Source organism: Hordeum vulgare, chromosome 3H, assembly GCF_904849725.1.
Source record: "Hordeum vulgare subsp. vulgare chromosome 3H, MorexV3_pseudomolecules_assembly, whole genome shotgun sequence".
NCBI classification, from domain to species: domain Eukaryota; kingdom Viridiplantae; phylum Streptophyta; class Magnoliopsida; order Poales; family Poaceae; genus Hordeum; species Hordeum vulgare.
The window spans coordinates 31,901,268-31,919,657 of NC_058520.1; the positions used below are offsets into that span (position 1 = coordinate 31,901,268).

Sequence of the window (18,390 nt, forward strand, 5' to 3'; positions counted from 1 at the left end):
AGAATCTTTGCTGACAGGAGTTTTCTTTGCCGTTTGTGTACTACTCAATGTCGTCGGTGGAGTCCTCTTTGCCGTATGTTATGGCACACGGCAAAGAAGCTGATTCCTGTAGTGCAAGTAGACAACTATCAATCAAAGAGGACATCAATGCTAGAGCCATATTACTTTGAGATGATGATATTCCTCATGTTCAAGAAGATGCTAGTGGTTATGTTGATGATGATGCTATTGTTGCTCAAGAGGATGCTTATGTGGAAGATGAAAAGATTCATTACAATCTCATTAGTAACTTGGATATCATTGTGCACCAACAAGACATGGGCCATACTGTCCCTTATAACCGTATGTGTGGGTATGGCTCGGATGATGAGGGTCCGGAGGAAGAATTGGACGAGGATGGATTCATGGCGCAATAAAATCAAATCTTCAAGAAGGTGACCGGCAAGGCAAGACGCCCCTCATTGTTTAGAGATGTTAGTATTGCATACAAGGTCGTCGTTGATTTTGGCATGATATTGGGGTTGTTTGAGCCAACACCATGCCCCAAAGTCGGTGATCCTCGGCAAAGCGATGAGGATGAGAATTCTCATTTGAAGAAAGGAATCAAGTTTGGTTCTTTGCAAGAGTTCAAGATGTGGTTGTGTGACTACGCCATTAGGAACCATAGGCCATTTTTGTTGGTCATTCCGACCAAGATGTGCGTTACACCATCAATTGTGACAAAGAAGGTTGCCGTTGGAAGGTCCGTGGAAGAAAAATTCAAGAAACCTAGCAATGGGTGTTGAAAAGTTGTGTTTCCACTCACATGTGCATACCTTCGTACAAGGACAACCGAAGCAAGGGACACCGTCAACTCATCTCCGAGTTTCTAGGCTACAAATTGTTTAAACAGATAGGACATGATCCAACCATGAAGGTGAACTTTCTCATGACTTTGGTGGAGGAACGATTCGGGTACCCGGTGAAGTATGGAAAGGTATGGATGGCCAAGGCAAATGCTATTAGTATGTTGCATGGTGATTATGAGGCCGCATATAACATCCTCCCGAAGATGTTGGGTTCCATTGCTCATCGGAACCCGGGCATGCGCCATCGGGTCGAGTCAATTGACAGAATGTTTCACCTTGCCTTCTGGAGCTTTGGCCAATGCATCAAGTCATTTACTTATTGTCGCCTGGTCTTGTCTATAGATGGTACATTCTTGACGAACAAATACAAGGGCACATTGTGGTGGCAATGGCCCATTCCTCAAATGACAACGTGTTCTGGGTGGCATTTGCCTTGGTGCCTTCCGAGCATGATGAACATTGGGATTCGTTCATGGAGCATGCGAGGACAAAGGCGATTGGCAATAGAGAGGTGTGCATTATAGGATTTCCATCATTGGATTCTCAAAGCAATATACGTTCATATTCGAGGTCTTCCAAAGCTTCAACATCGTTGGTGCATGAGACACTTTGTGGCAAACTTTTACCGGCCATGCAAATGCACATGATCGTGCACGTCCAACTAACGCCTACGATCTTCCACCGGTAAAATACTAAATCATTGATTCCATTTAATATGGTTGATTTGTTATGCCATCATGTTATGAACACTTATTTTGTATTTCAATGTAGTCACCACCTTCTGTGTGCAAGTACTTCACATGGATAGATCATAAAGCGCCACAACATATTCATGATTATCAGTATAAAGTTTGTCTTAGGAGGGAATGTTTGTTTGAAGAACCGCTGCAACGAGCTGAAGATGAGGAACCTTGTGAGAAGGATAGAAAGGAACGAAAGAAGCGTGAGGGGAGAGGGTACACAGAGAGAAGGCTACTCGTGACAAGGAGAGGGAAAGAAAACTTGCAAGGGCTCATGAAGCACAATAGGAGGATGAGGCACGTGACAAGAAAGGGAAGTGTCGTCGTGTTACCCAATAAATTTTTGACATGAATCTATGAAATGTCAAATTTATGGTCTTCGAACCATGTCCTCGTACTAATTTGTGCTTGTTATTCGAACTAATTTGTGCTTTGTGTTCGAACAAATTTCTGCTTCGCATTCGAACAATGTTGAATGAATTTGTGACTATCAATATCTATTATGCAAGAATACGTAGGCAACCAGACGGACAGCTCATGCTGCGCGCCACACCCTACCCTACCGCCACTCTCTTTGGCGGTAGACAGAGCCTACCATAGGAGCCTGTGGCGGTAGTGTCCTACAATGCCTGAGACATTTTCAAACCAGTAAAAAAACTCTAACAGTCTTTTTTTTGCAATAAAATAATAAAACATAAAACTAAATAATCAGGATTTAGGAGCTGTCAAGTAATTCAGATACAGTTCATTATTTTGAGGAGGTCAAATGATAAGGGTGCAAGTCATTACAATCTTGTTCTACAGTCGCAACCACTCTCTAATATGTTTAATTTGTTCATCACGCTCATGATTAGGCTCGAGTACAAACTCGGCGCATCCCGACCAATGGATCATCACATCTTTTACAACACGGAACCAGTCCCATCGAGCACGTCACTTCGGATTTTGTTACAAACCTTGTTGTTGGGGAACATTGCATGGGAAACAAAAATACCCTTGTAGATTTCCTATGCACACGAAGACCTATCATGGTGATGATCATCTACGAGAGGGAGATCGGATCTACATACCCTTGTAGATCACTAAGAGGGAAGCGTTAAGAAACGCGGTTGATGTAGTGGAACGTCTTCGCAATCCAAATCGCCGCCGTCGCACGATCCGTCCCGATCTAGCACCGGACGGACGGCACCTCCGCGTTCAGCACATGTACAGCTCGATGACGATCTCTGCCTTCTTGATCCAGCAAGAGAGACGGGGAAGTAGATGAGTTCTCCGGCAGTGTGACGGCGTGCCGATGATGGTGGTGATCTATTCCTGCAGGGCTTCGCCGAAGCACCGCAGAAATCTGATTTAGAGGAGGAACTACAAACTAGAGGACAGGGTTGCACGTGGCTGAAATTATGTCTCAAAAACCCTAAAACCTCTAGTATATATATATAGGAGGAAGGGGGGCTAGCCTTGAGCACTAATGACCGACAAGTATAGAGGATCAATCATAGTCCTTTAGATAAGTAAGAGTGTCGAACCCAACGAGGAGCAGAAGGCTCTGGTAAACGGTTTTCAGTAAGGTAATAACTGCAAGCACTGAAAGTAGCGGTAACAAGTGATGGTGTAGTGAGGTGAAACGTAGCAAGCGAAAATTAACAAGTAACAAGTAGTAGCAATGGTGCAGCAAGTGGCCCAATCCCTTTTGCAGCAAGGGACAAGCCTGAACAAAGTCTTATAGGAGGAAAAACGCTCCCGAGGACACACGGCAATTTCTGTCATGCTAGTTTCATCATGTTCATATGATTCGCGTTCGTTACTTTGATAGTTTGATATGTGGGTGGACCGGCGCTTGGGTACTGCCTCTTGGACAAGAATCCAACTTATGATTAACCCCTCTCGCAAGCATCCGCAACTACGACAGAAGAATTAAGACAACGTCTAACCATAGCATTAAACTAGTGGATCCAAATCAACCCCTTACGAAGCAACACATAGACTGGGGTTTAAGCTTCTGTCACTCCAGCAACCCATCATCTACTTACTACTCCCCAATGCCTTCCTCTAGGCCCAAGTATGGTGAAATGTTATGTAGTCGACGTTCACATAACACCACTAGAGGAAAAGACAACATACATCATATCAAATACCGAACGAATATCAAATTCACATGACTATTATCAGCATGACTTATCCCATGTCCTTAGGAACAAAAGTAACTACTCACAAACCATAATCATAATCATGATCAGAGGTGTAATGAATAGCATCAAGGATCTGAACAAAAACTCTTCCACTAAATAATCCAACTAGCATCAACTACAAAGAGTAATCAACACTACTAGCAACCTTACAAGTACCAATCGGAGTCGCGAGACGGAGATTGGTTACAAGAGATGAACTAGGGATTGGTGAGGAGATGGTGCTGATGAAGATGTTGATGAAGATGCCTCCCCTCCGACAAGAGGAGTGTTGGTGATGACGATGGCGACGATTTCCCCCTCCGGGAGGGAAGTTTCCCCGGCAGGATCGTCCTATCAGAGCTCTAGATTGGATCTGCTCAAGTTCCGCCTCTTGGCGGCGGCAAAACCACGAAAAAGCTCCCGATTGATTTTTCTGGAACGAAACCCTTCATATAGCAAAAGAGGGGGGCCAGTGGGCCGTCACGGAGCGCAAAACTTGCTAGCCGACACCAGGGGGTGGCGGCTACCAGGCTTGTGGCGCCCTGGTAGCTCCCCTCTAGTACTTCTTTCGCCCAGTATTTTTTATATAATCCCAAAATATTCCACGTAACTTTTTAGGGCATTAGGAGATATGCAGAATAGTGGACAAAGATTTGCTCCTCTTCCAGTCCAGAATTCCAGCTGCCTGAATTCTCCCTCTTCAAATAAACCTTGCAAAATAAGAGAGAAAAGGCATAAATATGGTACCACAAAGTAATATAACAACCCATAAAGCAATAAATATCAACATGAAAGCATGATGCAAAATGGACGTATCAACTCCACCAAGCTTAGACCTCGCTTGTCCTCAAGCGAAAACCAAGTTCCATAGACATGTCCACATGTTTAGGGACGAAGGTTTCTATAAAACATAATACTGACATGAGGGCATCATGATCACACATAGAACAACAAAACATCATAAATATTCTTATGGGAAAGTAACAATTCCTTCACAAAGCAAAGTATGAAGCAAAAACCTTACCGAGAAGTAACCAACAACAGTCCAAAGTCATTGAAGCAATTGCAATTTATCATAACATCAGAAAGAGTCAAATAAGAGCTTGTAAGGCAAACACACATACTCAATCATTTCTTTTCTTTTCCACAATTGTTACAACTCACGTGGTACTCATGGTCTCAAAGTTTCAGCTGAACACAGAGGAAGATAGGGGCTTATAGTTTTGCCTCCCAACGATTTACCTCAAGGGTAAAGTCAACAATAATAAAGCATAAGTACTCAACTCCAAGTTGATATATGAATATAGATCTTTCCCAAGCATGTGACGGTAGCCAAGAGAATGGCAAAATAGAGAATTGGTGTAGATCACCATGACTCTTACAAGGGCAAAAAGTGAAGGTACAAGATAGGCCCTTCGCAGAGGGAAGCAGAGGTTTCCATGCGCTTTTGAGGTTGGAATGCCTGTCCTCTTAGTGTGGAGGAACGTCACTTTATATGGCCTCCTGTGATAAAGAACTCTATTATGCAGTCTGTCGCTTTTATGTCTTCCTCATCACAGGTTCGTACAAAGCTTATTTTCCACACACTAATAGATCATACATAATAGAGAGCAATTTTTATTGCTTGCACCGATGACAACTTACTTGAAGGATCTTATTCAATCCATAGGTAGGTATGGTGGACTCTCATGGCAAAACTGGGTTGAAGGTTTATGGATGCACAAGTAGTATCTCTACTTGGTGCGGGAGTTTTGGCTAATATGAGGTGGAAGCAATCGTCACATGCTAAGGGATCTCTAATCGTATAACATTGTTTGGAACAAAGCAAACACAATTCATTATGTTATCTTCCTTGTCCAACATCTACTTCTAAGCATGTAATAGTTTGGTGAGTGCTCGCAATTGTAAAAAGTGGCTAAGATGATATATTTATATGTGAACCTCTCTTTCCTTATTACTTCTTATTAATTGCAACAATGACTGAGGTCTATGTTGATTTATTCACAACAAGTTTCAATCATCATACGTGTCATATGTGAAGTTATCACTTTCCATAAGATCGTCTCATGATCTTTCATCCTATCGTTCTTTTCATACTTTTGATCACGACACAAAGAAAAACCCTTGACTAAGATACACTTTATTATATAGCTCGTAAGCTCGAATACATCGGGGGAGAGACAAAAGCAAAAGACTTAAACTAAACACTAAAGACTTATGCCTCTAAGAGAAGAAATAAAAACTGAAAAGGAAAGAACTAAAACAAAGGTAAAAGCAAAAGATATAAAGGTGATACGATACCAAGGCAAATCCCCCAAGCTTGGCAGAAACCAAGGGGATTGACCATACCGATGCGTAGTTGTCTTCCTTTGGTGGTGATTGTGGTGGAGTTGTTGCCTTTGATTCCAAGAGAGCTATCAATCTTTGATTTATACCTTTGAGATCTGTGACATGGTTTTCCAGCAAAACAACTTCACGAGAAAGGGAAATATTGCGAGCACGAGTTGTTTCGCAAAACCTTAAGAGTTCAATCAATGATGGAGACAGCACATGGAGGAAAGGTTGGAGAAAATCTACTCCTTCAACGTCTTCATTGTTGAACATAGGTTGAACTTCCTCCCTAGCTTGGGTTTTCTCCTTAGCTTGGTCCCTTGCTTCCGTGACTTCTATTCTTTTCAGATCAGCATCTACTTTTTCATGAACTTGGTGAAGATCATTCTCCCCAACAGATTCCTGAGACATCTTTGATCTAAATCTTCGCGATAACAAGCTCGAAACGAAAACAAAGGAAAACCGCGCGATACGGAGATCAAAACCTTCGGGCGAATATATATTGATTTTTTCTAGACCAGAAGGAGTGCTCCGCAAGAAAACGGAGTCCGAGAGGCACACGTGGTGCCCACAAGCCCCCTAGCCGCCACCAGGGGGGTACGGGGCGGCTACCAAGCTTGGGGCCGCCTCGTGCGCTCCCCTGACTGCTTTTTATTTTTCTAATTTTCCAAAAATTACAAAACAGAGGAAATTTCCTATTGGAAAAGCTTCTGAGTCCAATTTCTTACCGAAACAGATACCTCTTCGTTTTCAGGGTCTGAAACTGGCTGATAAACATCCCTTATGTACTCCTCTGGAGTTATGAGATTGATGATATTGGTCTCAACATTTATGGGAGTACCAAAGATATAATGCTTGATTCTTTGCCCATTTAGCACTCTAGGAAAATTTCCTTCCGTGTTATTGATTTTGATGGCACCGGAACCACTACAAGGATTTCGGTCTATTGCAACGAAATCGTTCGTCGCAATACATGACGATTTGTGGCGATAAGTACCTATTGCCACAAAACGACATTCGTTGGTAGCCGTTGCGACTGGACGCATGGTAATAGGTTATTGCCACAAAAAATCAATCGTGGCAATAAAATGATCTATTGCAACATCCATTGCGGGAAGTTGCCACATGTTCCCCCGTCGCAATACTTACCTGATGCCACAATTTGATTTGTGGAGATAGCTTTAATGCAACATGCCACAAATCGTCGCGCCTGGTAGTTCGTGGCGATAGACATTTGTGGCAAGAACCTATAACAACGACGATCATTTCGTGGCGCATACTCTTTCGTGGCAATAGTAAATTGTGGCAACAAACTATGGCAACAATCCTTATTTTCGTGGCATTAGGAATTTTGCCACGAACCACTACACTTGTGGCATTAGTGTATCCCAACAAATATTCCATTCGTCGTAACAGCAAATTGCAACAAAATCATGTTGGTGGTGATAAAAAGGTATCGCAACGGATGAAATGTTTGCAGCGAGAAACTATTGCGCCAATTTACACATTTCGTGGTGATACTGTATTTCAACAAAACTTTGTTTGGTGGCACCAAATAGTTATCGCAACGTCAACATGTCTGTAGCGAGAAGCTACCGCAACAATGTAAACTTTCCGTGGTGATACTCTATTTCAACAAAACTTGCTTTTGTCGCGCCACACAGTTATTACATCATGGGGAAAAATTGTGGTGCCAAAGCTATTGCCACAATATAAAGTGCTCTATTGCAACACTATAATTTTCTTTGTGCAAACATGTGGCAACCAAAAGGGGGTCGTGGTAATAGCCTATTGCAACCATAAAAAAAATATGGCATTCAATTACACTATTCAAAACCGTACATATAATAGATTCATAAAACTCATAATTCTCATAGCAAACCATCAAATGAAACTAGCCCAGTCATAGACTAAATTGTGCGTGGTCTCGAGTCTAGTCCAGGTAGTTTTTTGGATCCTCCGTCATCTCGAATCTAGTCCAGCTAGTTATTTGGATCCTGCAATCAAGAAATCAAAAAAAACATCCAGTTAATGAGCCTAGTATAACATACCTCAAAAATCATATCGATGGTACTGCAATAATCCAAAAAACTCTTTTACAGAGACCTAGTCCTAATAAGAAAGGACACATCATTTTGATGAGATATTTTCTTAGACTCAGTATGTGACTGCTAATATTTACTTTCCAAAGATCTGTGAAATCTTCTATTATATACTTAAAACGATAGAAAACGAACGGCTAAGATGTAACAGTAAAAAAAAGCTTGAAAGAACGATCAGGATTAGTTTTAAAGTACACGTATGGATGATTCCTATTCACGTGCATGTCCACATCGTGAGCATTTTAAGACTGAGGGAAGGTGTCCAGGAGACATACGCTATACTTGAACTAATAAAGGATTCCTGAAGGCACACTTATATTGATTTTAAAACATCCGATCTTCGCAAGGCAAATATTTCAGAAATATAATTAGGAAACAGAAAAAACAAGGAAAGAAAACACGTAATGTGAGCAATCAGATCTTTTCGTTTTTATGGTCAATAATGTTTACAATTTTAAGAATCTGACACGTGCAAGGTTTAACCATTTTTACAAAGAAAAATTACTATACATGTTGGTCTAGGATACGCGGCAGCTTTCTAAAAGAAGATACAAGGCACCTAATCAATCGGTTTACGACCGGCTGTATAGAACTTTTCTTAACACTTGCGGAAAAAACTTAACCGCCAAGGTTGATGTCATGCTACGGACAGCCATCCATGAAACGCGTACGTGCAGAATTCGTGTTTCTCACGTAATGGGTGATGTCAACATCATCTTATTCTTTTTCTTAGCAATCAGCAATCTCTAATTAATCACATATTTTTCAAATAATAAAATAGTTCTATCTTTGTTTTTGTTTACATGCTCTACAGATGAGACGGGATATTTTTTGAGGGGTAAATCAGACGCGATGTTGATTCTCAATGTCACCATCGACGAAGTAACAGATTATTAAATATATTTTTATAATCAAATATACAATCGACTGAGATAATTAACTTAATCTAAACCTTAGAGTTACCTTTCCCTAGATAATAAGCAATATACTATGCTTTCGGAATACTATGTAACATGTCCTGCATAAGTACATGCATGCACACTTTTAATATATTAATGTAACATGTCATGATTTTTTATGTCAATAAATTCGTATAAGATATCCAAGGCCTCATGGGTATTGCTACACTCCTTAATCCACGGTTTAAGATTGATATGCTGCATGTGTGCTTTGAAATGCTCCTTGGTGACTAGTCCATTATTGATGCTGAGAGTAAAGTTTGGGAAAAAAGCTGGGCTAATAGTCTTCACACAGATATTTTTGGGCTTGTTGTCCCAGCTAACATGACCAGCTATGTTATTCTTTTCTTTTCTAGTATTGGAATTCCATCGTTAAAATATCTATGGCTTTCATTGTTCAATCTTCACCGTTCCTTTTCTATTGTCTTAATAATATAATAGATAGATAACGTTGTAGGTGAAAATGAAGAGAGAGCAAAGTTGTGACTTACAATTGCTTTAAACATTCGAGAATTTCTTGTTGAAGCATGTATGAGCGCATTTGAAGAAATAACAGTTGGCCTTGCACCTGCAGCCTTATTAGGACTAGGTCTCTGTAAAAGAGTTTTTTGGAAGTTTGGATTACTATTTTCTTTGTCAATCCTGTTCGTAAACACCTGTAAATAGAAGTGCACTTTTAACAATGCAAGTAACCAACATAAATCTTAAGAGGTTTGAAGCATATGCATGTAATCACCTGTTGGGTTCCCATCTGTTTGCTGAATTCTGCAAACTTTGCCATCATGTTTTTTTCAAATTTCAATCTTGATGTTCGCTCTGCTTCCAACAATCTTTCTCTTTCAGCACGCTCTTCTTTTAACTTCCCCTCAAGTTGTTCTCTCTCAGCGCGCTCCAAGTTAATAATCTCTTGTGTGTTTGCACGCTCAGCTTGTAGTTGATCTTGTAAATCATTGACCTGGTGGCTGAGCTCAGAGTTTCGCTGCTGGAAGGCTGCTGTAGCACGAGCTTGCTCTTCAATCTGGATACGAATCCTTTCAGAACCAGTTGATGGTTTGGCCATGTATCCATACCCACGAGGCTGCGATGACTTGCATTGCAGAGTGCCTTTGTATGTGGTCTGGAAAATATTGTGTCTTTGCTCATCTGAAAGTGGACCTTGAGTTTCAGTCTCTTTGTTTTTAACCTCTGCACATGCTTTGTCCTGAAAATAGAAAGAACAATTATAAATATGGTATTATTTTAACACTATAAAAGATGAAACAATAATAACACGATCCAACGCATGAATAACCCCAGCTGATGATGAAGCATGTCGAATGCACATCATTGAATAACTATAGAATGTCAAAAGTCACTGTACTCACATAAACATCCTGTGACTCTGTGTTAGACCATATTCCATTCTTCGTGTGGGTGAGTTCCCACAAACTAATACAATCTGGCTCTTCTCCCGTTTTCGGGTTTCTCTGCAAGTGATATAACAATGAGAAGATTGAAACATGAAACCATGTTTAGCAGCGAGACATAAATAATTAGTTAGACTCATACCTTCTCAAAACTAACTTGCGAGTAAGATTTTGATCCAATTCTGTGTTTCGTCTTCTGTTTCTTACGGTTATCGGTGTTCTTTTGGCTGCATTCCTATCAATTCATTAAAACCCAAATATAACCAATCAAACAAGGCATTTCATCTCAACACATAGTAGACAAACTGTGGTCTTAGAGATGACCTGGAATTTTGAATCTTTGCCAAAGTACTGAATCATCCATTCCCACTCTTCTGGTTGTAAATCTTCCGGTAGATTAGCCAATCTAGCTGTATCAGTTTTGTATGCCTTGTAAGTGGAGCTTAAAGTTGATCGCCAACCTCTGTATCGCTCTTTCGCGATTTTGAGTACCTTTTCTTCTGTGTCTGGTGTATCCTCCAGGTCCCATCTATCCTGTAAAGCATAAAGCAAATGAACATACATATGCACTGCATTATCGATAGTAAAGTAAGATAACACATGTAGAAAAGATCGTACGTACTATAATATCTGCAACAATGAGTCGATGGATGGTAGGGTGAATGTCCGACCACCTCCTTACTCCAATGAGTGGTAACTTTCTTTTCATTATGACTACCACAAAGCATCACCACCTACGGTGACTACAGTGTGAGGATGTGCATGACTTAAACACATTAACACAGACGATGAAAAGTCTCACGGGCAAAAAATAGTAGACTAGAGCAAAGGTATGAGTATGACAAGAGAACATAAGTATCCATTCAGTGGTGGCAAAGATGAATCCAATGCTTCAGGCATAACATCTCACTGAACCTACCAATTGAAGTTTGCGATGTCAAATTTGAAATAATGTCATGTAAACTGATGCATTGACAAATACATCAGGATCCCGCTGCTTGGTATTCCACAGTTATAAAAATTGATGCATTGACAAAACAAAACACCTTCATCTGTAACTTTTGACACGAATGACACGCTTTGTTGCCTTGACTGTATGTCACTTTGTCAAGGCCCAAGCATAGGTGTGTTATCAAATTCCTAATGCACAATCTAAGAAGGCAGCAGCAGCGCCCTAAAACCAAGACAACGCAGAGGGAAGTAAGCGCATCCTGAAGGAAAAACTTGGATAGAGTAGCGGCCCAAGCATCAGCCAATTTAAAATAATGATTCAGGCATAACATCTCACTGAACCTATCAATTGGTGGCGTTGACTTTTTTAGCAGAAAAATACCACACAACCCATCTTGCTCTGGAGAAGACTAATGTAGGGAATAGGGAATACCAAAAAGAATAAGACTAATGTACATGGCTGGCTATGGAGGTTCAGAACCGATGAACCTTGCTCTGCTTCTTCTCTGTTGTACAACGCTGCAGTGTGAGACCAAACTCGGAGGTTCAGGGATGCGGCGAGCAACCTCGACGTGGGCAGGCCGGCAGTGCGCTCGCGATGCAGGGGAGAACACCAAAACTACGCCGGCGCCGACGCCAGACCGCATCGCTGCCGCCGGCAGCATGGATAAGGACACGGAGACACAGTTCGCGTCGGCGGGCGCGGAGGAGAGGGAGGGCGATGACCGTGGAGTGCCGAGGCGAGGGAGCCCACTGCGTGCGGCGGCGCACACCACAGCACACACAACCAGTGGCCGGCGGAGGAATCCATACATGACCAAGGACGCGAGGCCTCTCTGGCCGCAGCTGCGGGGTGGGTTTTTAAGGGAGCAGAGCCGGCAATTGGATTGATGGATTTCTCTGCTACGGAGGAAATAGCAGGGAGGAGGATTGATGGATTTCTCTGCTGCCGGCCGTAGCTACTCCTCCAATCCATTCGTATACTGCTGCTACTCCGTGCCCGTGGGGAGGAGGAGATGGGGGAATTTGGGGGATTTCTGATCTCTCTCACGCGGTGGCGGAGGCAGAGACAGAGGTGCGTGTGGTGGCGCAGGCGGAGGAGGAGAGGTGCGTGCGGTGGCGCAGGTGCAGACAGAGGTCCGTGCGGTGGCGCAGGCGGAGGAGGAGATCGGGGAAAAGAACAAGCTCAGACGCGGTTCGCTGTGTTGACGCCGATGTCGTTCCCTGTGTTGTTGACGCCTCATGACGCCGTCGGGAGGAGAGCTCAGATCCAATCGCCCGAAAAGATGTGGTTTAGAATAATAATCGAGGATAAATATAGTCTTTTTTTTGGAGGGAACGAAAGCACTAATTCAGGAACTTTTAGCGGGAGGCTAAAATTTTTTTGGCGCCAAAAAAAATAGTCCACGCGACCCTCTATTTGTTTACTCCCTACGTACCATTTTTTCATCATGGATCTATATTTATGTATATTTGTTTACTCCCTAGGTACCATTTTTTTAACTTAGGATATGTCAAATATTTGTGTTTTGTTGCATTGTTCGTCAAAGGAGCATAAATTTGATCAGTTTTGAAATATCGCTCGCACAAAACTCTTGCGACTCGTCTCACAGTGGACCACCAAGCATTGAGCGATTCCTCGCCATCCGGTGGGCGACACGGAATCCTTAGCCAGGCAGGGTTTCATGCCATACTTGTCGGGAGAATGGGCAGGCAAGGAGGAGGTGGTGCATAGTTTCCGGTTCTTGGTCGCAGAGGAGGCATCGTGGGTGGTGCTGCAGATCCCGGACGCCGAGGCCACCCAAGGAGATTGGCCGCGCAACGCGTTGCCAATTGACGTGGCAGTTACCTCCCTGGGCATTGGCGCGCCCTGCCCACAGGAATCCTCGCTGGATCTTTACCGGCGCTTGGATTGTCTTCTTCGATGGAGCTAGCACGAGGAGCTGGTGGATGGGGATCGCGCTCAGGACGGCTTTGACGAATGCGAGGCGACTGGCCTTGTTCATGAGGGGTGCCTTCCAGCACAGGAGCATGCCGGCGGTTCTGTCGACGACGGGTTGTAGCTGGGCAGTAGTTGGGCGCCGCAGCGTCAGCGGGATGCCCAAGTAGGTGATGGGAAGATCCACGATGGGGCACCCTAGTAGGTCAACGACAGGCGTGGCTGTGGCGGGGTCGCAGCGGATCAGCGTGGTCGTGCTCTTCAGGAAGTTGACCTGGAGTCCCGAGGCGCGGCCTCCATGGGGGTGGGCAGCGGCGGTGTGGTGGTCGCCAAGGTGCGCAGTGGCGCCAGCAGCGCGGCCCTAGTCGCAGGCGGCGCGGGCACCACCACTGGCCACCCCCATACTCGCCGAAATTTTTACATGTGATTGAACCAAAATTCATTTCTATACTCCTATATAGTATACCAGTTTTGAATCGAACTCAAAGCGTCCATCGGAACCGTTGATTTCCTAAATCTAGCGGCTGATATGCTCAGGATTCGCAGTGAACAGTGGCATCAGTTTACTCCACGGTCCTCTAGAATCATCCTCAAAGAAGGGCCCCATGCATCGTGTGCTCGTGACCTGGTACGTACGAACCTTTTGATATAGCCTGAGAAGAAAACTGCAAGGAGATAGGAAAATAGTGGGGTACGTGGATACATCTTTCTATATATATTTTTTGTTCCGTTCTTAGTCATCAATTAATAAGTATTTATTTTAAATGACTCGGATTGATCGTCATGCTGGTCCATCGGAAATACAACAAACAAAATAAAATTTACATGAGCGAGAATGAACCGTTGACACGTTGTTTATCATCGTTTTCGTGTCACATCTAACTTAACCTTGTTGATGATAACCGGGATGTCTTCATGCACGACTAACGCACGATAAAAAATTCTAACCTCACCGTCCCAAGGAGTCTGTACAGTTGTACGTCGGAGCTCCATCTAATCCATCTCTACAAACGAACTTGAGGACGACCGAAGCCCGGAAAATAAACACGAAGATGAAGTGCCGCCCATTATGAAGGTTAAAACCCTAATCTATCTACTAGCTGAAGCTTTGTGCCAATATCACTTGCTAATTTTAAGTCGTGCATTGCACATGTATTCATACTAGTATATATGGTTGCCTTCAATCTTTATATTATTAAAAAGAAATAAGTACGCATGCATGTTTCTTAATCGTACACATTTAAAAAAAACAATTTGCTGGCCTTGCAATATTGGAATCTTACGCATGCATGTTTCTTAATCATACACGTTTCAAAAAAAACAATTTGCTGGCCTTGCAATATTGGAATCTTACGCATGCATGTTTCTTAATCATACACGTTAAAAATAAAACATATTCCAGATCCTCAAAAGTACTACCCCAAATAAATCAACTATCCCAGATCCTCAAAAGTACTACCCCAAATAAATCAACTATCCCAGATCCAGCAGCCACACCATGGCTGCGCGACGAAGCAGCCCGTGCTGGCACCACCCTGACGCTCCCCTCTCCCTCTAACCTTGATCCGGCACCCTTTGCTCGGCGCCTTCTGCCCTTCGGCCTTCTCTTCCCTCGATCTCTGCTGCTCGATCCTGCCAGTGGGCGCATGGTTGGATCGCCTGACGTATGAACTCCGGCGCCAACCGGCTCTGCTCCGGCTCTTCCGCCATCCTGGTCGGCTGCCCGGGACTCCCGTGCGCATGAGTGGAACGCCCTGCAGAAGCTCTCCCCTGGTCAGCCGTCCCTCTCCTGAGAGCAACAAAGTGCAGCAAATTCAGAGTAAGCAAAGTGCAACAAATTCAGAGTAAGCAAAGTGCAGCAAATTCAGAGTATTCCCCTCCCTGTTTTCCTCTGTACTATTTGTCATTGCAAGTGGAGCAGAGTGCAGCAAATTTAGATTCCGGCTTCAACACTTGTGATTCAGGCTTCTACACTTGTGATTCAGGCTTCAACACTTGTGATTTTAAGCAGGCTATAATGTTATTGTCTTGTGTCCTTGTTGTCTTGTCTTGTGATGCAGCTAGTGATTCTATTGTTTGTAGTGCAGGTACTAATGCAATTGCTATGTTTTTTTAACAGGACAGGCTTTACGGAGATAAGGAAAAATGACACGAGATAAGAGCTGGATGGATAAGGAAAGAGATTCTGTTGAGTGGCAAACTGGCATGAAGAATTTCTTGAATTTTGCTTTCGATGGTCCTCATCCAAAATCAGCTGTACCATGTCCATGTAGGAAATGTCTGAATAGTGCTCAAAGAAATAAAAAGGAGGTTCATACTCACTTGCTGTACTATGGGATGGATCAGAGCTACACTCACTGGATATACCATGGTGAACAACCTGATGAGGGCATCATGTCTGAAGATTCTGATAATGAAGATGATGTAGATGATGGTGCTGGAATGTGTGACATGCTCCATACTCTCATAAGGGGCACGGGCATGGAAAGTAATGCAGATCATGATGAAGGTACAAGAGACATTCATGTGGATGATTCCAGCGGTGATGGAAGAAACCAGGAGCCAAATGCAACAGCCAAGGTGTTCTTCGAACTATTGAAAGAGGCAAAAAAAGAGTTGTACCCAGGTTGCGAGGATGTCACAAAGCTATCTTTCATTGTGAAGCTTTACCAAATCAAGTGCGTGTCTGGGATGACCAACAGAGCATGTGATTTAGTTCTGCAGATGTTCGCGCAGGTGCTGCCAAAGGGTCACTGCATTCCTACTAATCTCGCAAAAGTAAGGAAGGTGATCCGAGATCTTGGGTTGGATTACAAGAAGATACACGCGTGCGTTAATGATTGTGTTCTATTCCGTAATGATCATGCTGATGCCGAAGAATGCCCTGTCTGTCACGCGTCTCGATGGAAATCTACTCCTACCAGTGACGAAGACAATACATCAAGTCGTAAATCAAGGAAGCCGGTGCCACAGAAAGTTCTAAGGTATTTCCCACTCATTCGGAGACTGCAAAGGTTGTACATGACAGAAGTTATGTCATCCCATATGAAATGGCATAAGGATGGTCGGGTGGATGATGGCGTAGTGAGGCATCCTGCAGATTCGAAGGCCTGGAAGCATTTTGATAAGAAATATTCTAAGAAATTCTCAAAAGATGCTCGCAGTGTTCGGCTTGGCCTTGCTTCAGATGGATTCAACCCTTTTGGGCTCATGAGTTTATCACACACTACATGGCCTGTCATTCTTATCCCATATAACTTGCCACCTTGGATGTGCATGAAGCAACAAAATTGGATTATGTCAATGATTATTCCAGGACCAAAGTCAGCAGGAAATAACATAGATGTATACTTGCAGCCCTTGATTGATGAACTGAATATTCTATGGAAGGATGGTGCTTACACATATGATGCTGCAACTAAAAGAAATTTCCAGATGTATGCATGCTTGTTATGGACCATCAATGACTACCCAGCTTATGCAATGCTGAGTCGTTGGACCACAAAAGGGAAGCTAGCATGCCCGTATTGCCACAAACATACAGATTTTTTATGGCTAAAGTATGGTCGAAAGCATTGCTACATGGGACACCGACGTTTTCTACCGAGGACCCACAAATGGCGTCGAAGCAAGTGCTTGTTCAACAACAAGACAGATAATAGAGAAGCTCCAGTGGCACTTACTGGTGAACAAGTTGTGCGGGAGCTTGATAGCATTCAGCATGCACCGTTTGGACGGTCAAATAAGAGAAAACGACCGGAAACTAATAGCTGGCATAACTGGCGGAAGAAAAGTGTATTTTTCCAGCTCCCATATTGGAAGCACTTGCTCGTTAGGCACAATTTGGATGTTATGCACATCGAGAAGAACATTTGTGAAAGCATTCTGGGGACTTTGCTTGAGATGGATAAGAAATCAAAGGATGGTGTGAAGGCTCGTCTTGATTTGGAGGACTTGAAAATTAGGAAGGACCAGCATCCAAAGCCCGGTAAGCATAAGTATGAAATAAAGAAAGGTTGCTACACTTTAAATAAGGAAGAGAAGATAATGCTCCTCAAGTTTCTGCAGAGCATTAAGATGCCTGATGGCTATGCTTCACACATTAAGCGATGTGTGGTCCTCGATAAGTGCAAAGTTAGTGGACTCAAAACTCATGACTGCCATGTTATATTTCAGAAACTTCTTCCTATTGCGTTGCGCAAGCTTTTGCCAGAGAATGTTGTTAACCCATTGCTTCAGCTGAGTAAATTCTTTTCTGATTTATGCTCGAAAGAGTTAAGGGATGAAGATTTGGAGAAGTTGAGCCAAACAATTCCAGAAACTCTATGTCAGCTCGAGATGATCTTTCCACCAACATTCTTTGATATTATGATGCATCTTCCAATTCATCTTGCTGAAGAGGCCCGGTTGGGAGGGCCTGTCTTGTATAGATGGATGTATCCAATTGAGCGATACTTGCGTACGCTCAAAGGATATGTGTGTAACAAGGCTCAACCAGAAGGTTCTATTGCAGAGGGGTACATACTTGAAGAGTGCATGACTTTTTGCAGTCGATTCCTTGATGGAATGCCTACCAAGCTAAGTCAGTCCGAACGTCATGAAGATGGAGGTACAGATCAACCACCAACAGGGATTAGCATAATGAGTACAGTTGATTACTCCAAGACAAGTTTTGTTTGTGAATCATTCTCTTTGGCTGAAATTAATAGAATGAGGCATTTCATAACAACAAACTGTGAGGAAGCTGCGCCATGGATGGAATAAGCATACTCATGTATTTATTTCACATCGTGATATGCAATAATAATTTGCTTTTGAACTAAAAATCATTTCTCTTTCAAGTGAACATCTTCAGGAGCTCACAAGTAACAATTCTCCTAATCCTCAGAAACGGCACAAGGAAGAGTTTGTTGGATGGTTTGAGAGACGGGTAAGTTTCTTTCGTA

The 18,390-nt window shown here is 43.0% G+C and overlaps 1 protein-coding gene across 1 annotated transcript; it reads right to left on the minus strand.

Annotated features, from left to right (window-relative positions):
* Positions 1 to 7,889: 7,889 nt before the first annotated feature.
* LOC123439417 lies at positions 7,890 to 10,333 on the minus strand. Its single transcript, XM_045116134.1, has 3 exons — positions 9,885 to 10,333; positions 9,640 to 9,804; positions 7,890 to 8,084 (listed from the first exon to the last, which is right to left on the minus strand). The coding sequence occupies exons 1-3, from the start codon at positions 10,206 to 10,208 to the stop codon at positions 8,070 to 8,072; spliced, it is 504 nt and encodes a 167-aa protein (XP_044972069.1). The 5' UTR covers positions 10,209 to 10,333; the 3' UTR covers positions 7,890 to 8,069.
* Between the last annotated feature and the right edge of the window lie 8,057 nt (positions 10,334 to 18,390).

Coding starts and splice junctions, on each gene's coding strand:
- LOC123439417 (XM_045116134.1), bottom strand. CDS start 10,208: ATGGCCAAACCATCAACTGGTTCTGAAAGGATTCGTATCCAGATTGAA. Junction 9,805..9,884: donor AACAGATGGGAACCCAACAG/GTGATTACATGC, acceptor TTCTATTTACAG/GTGTTTACGAACAGGATTGA.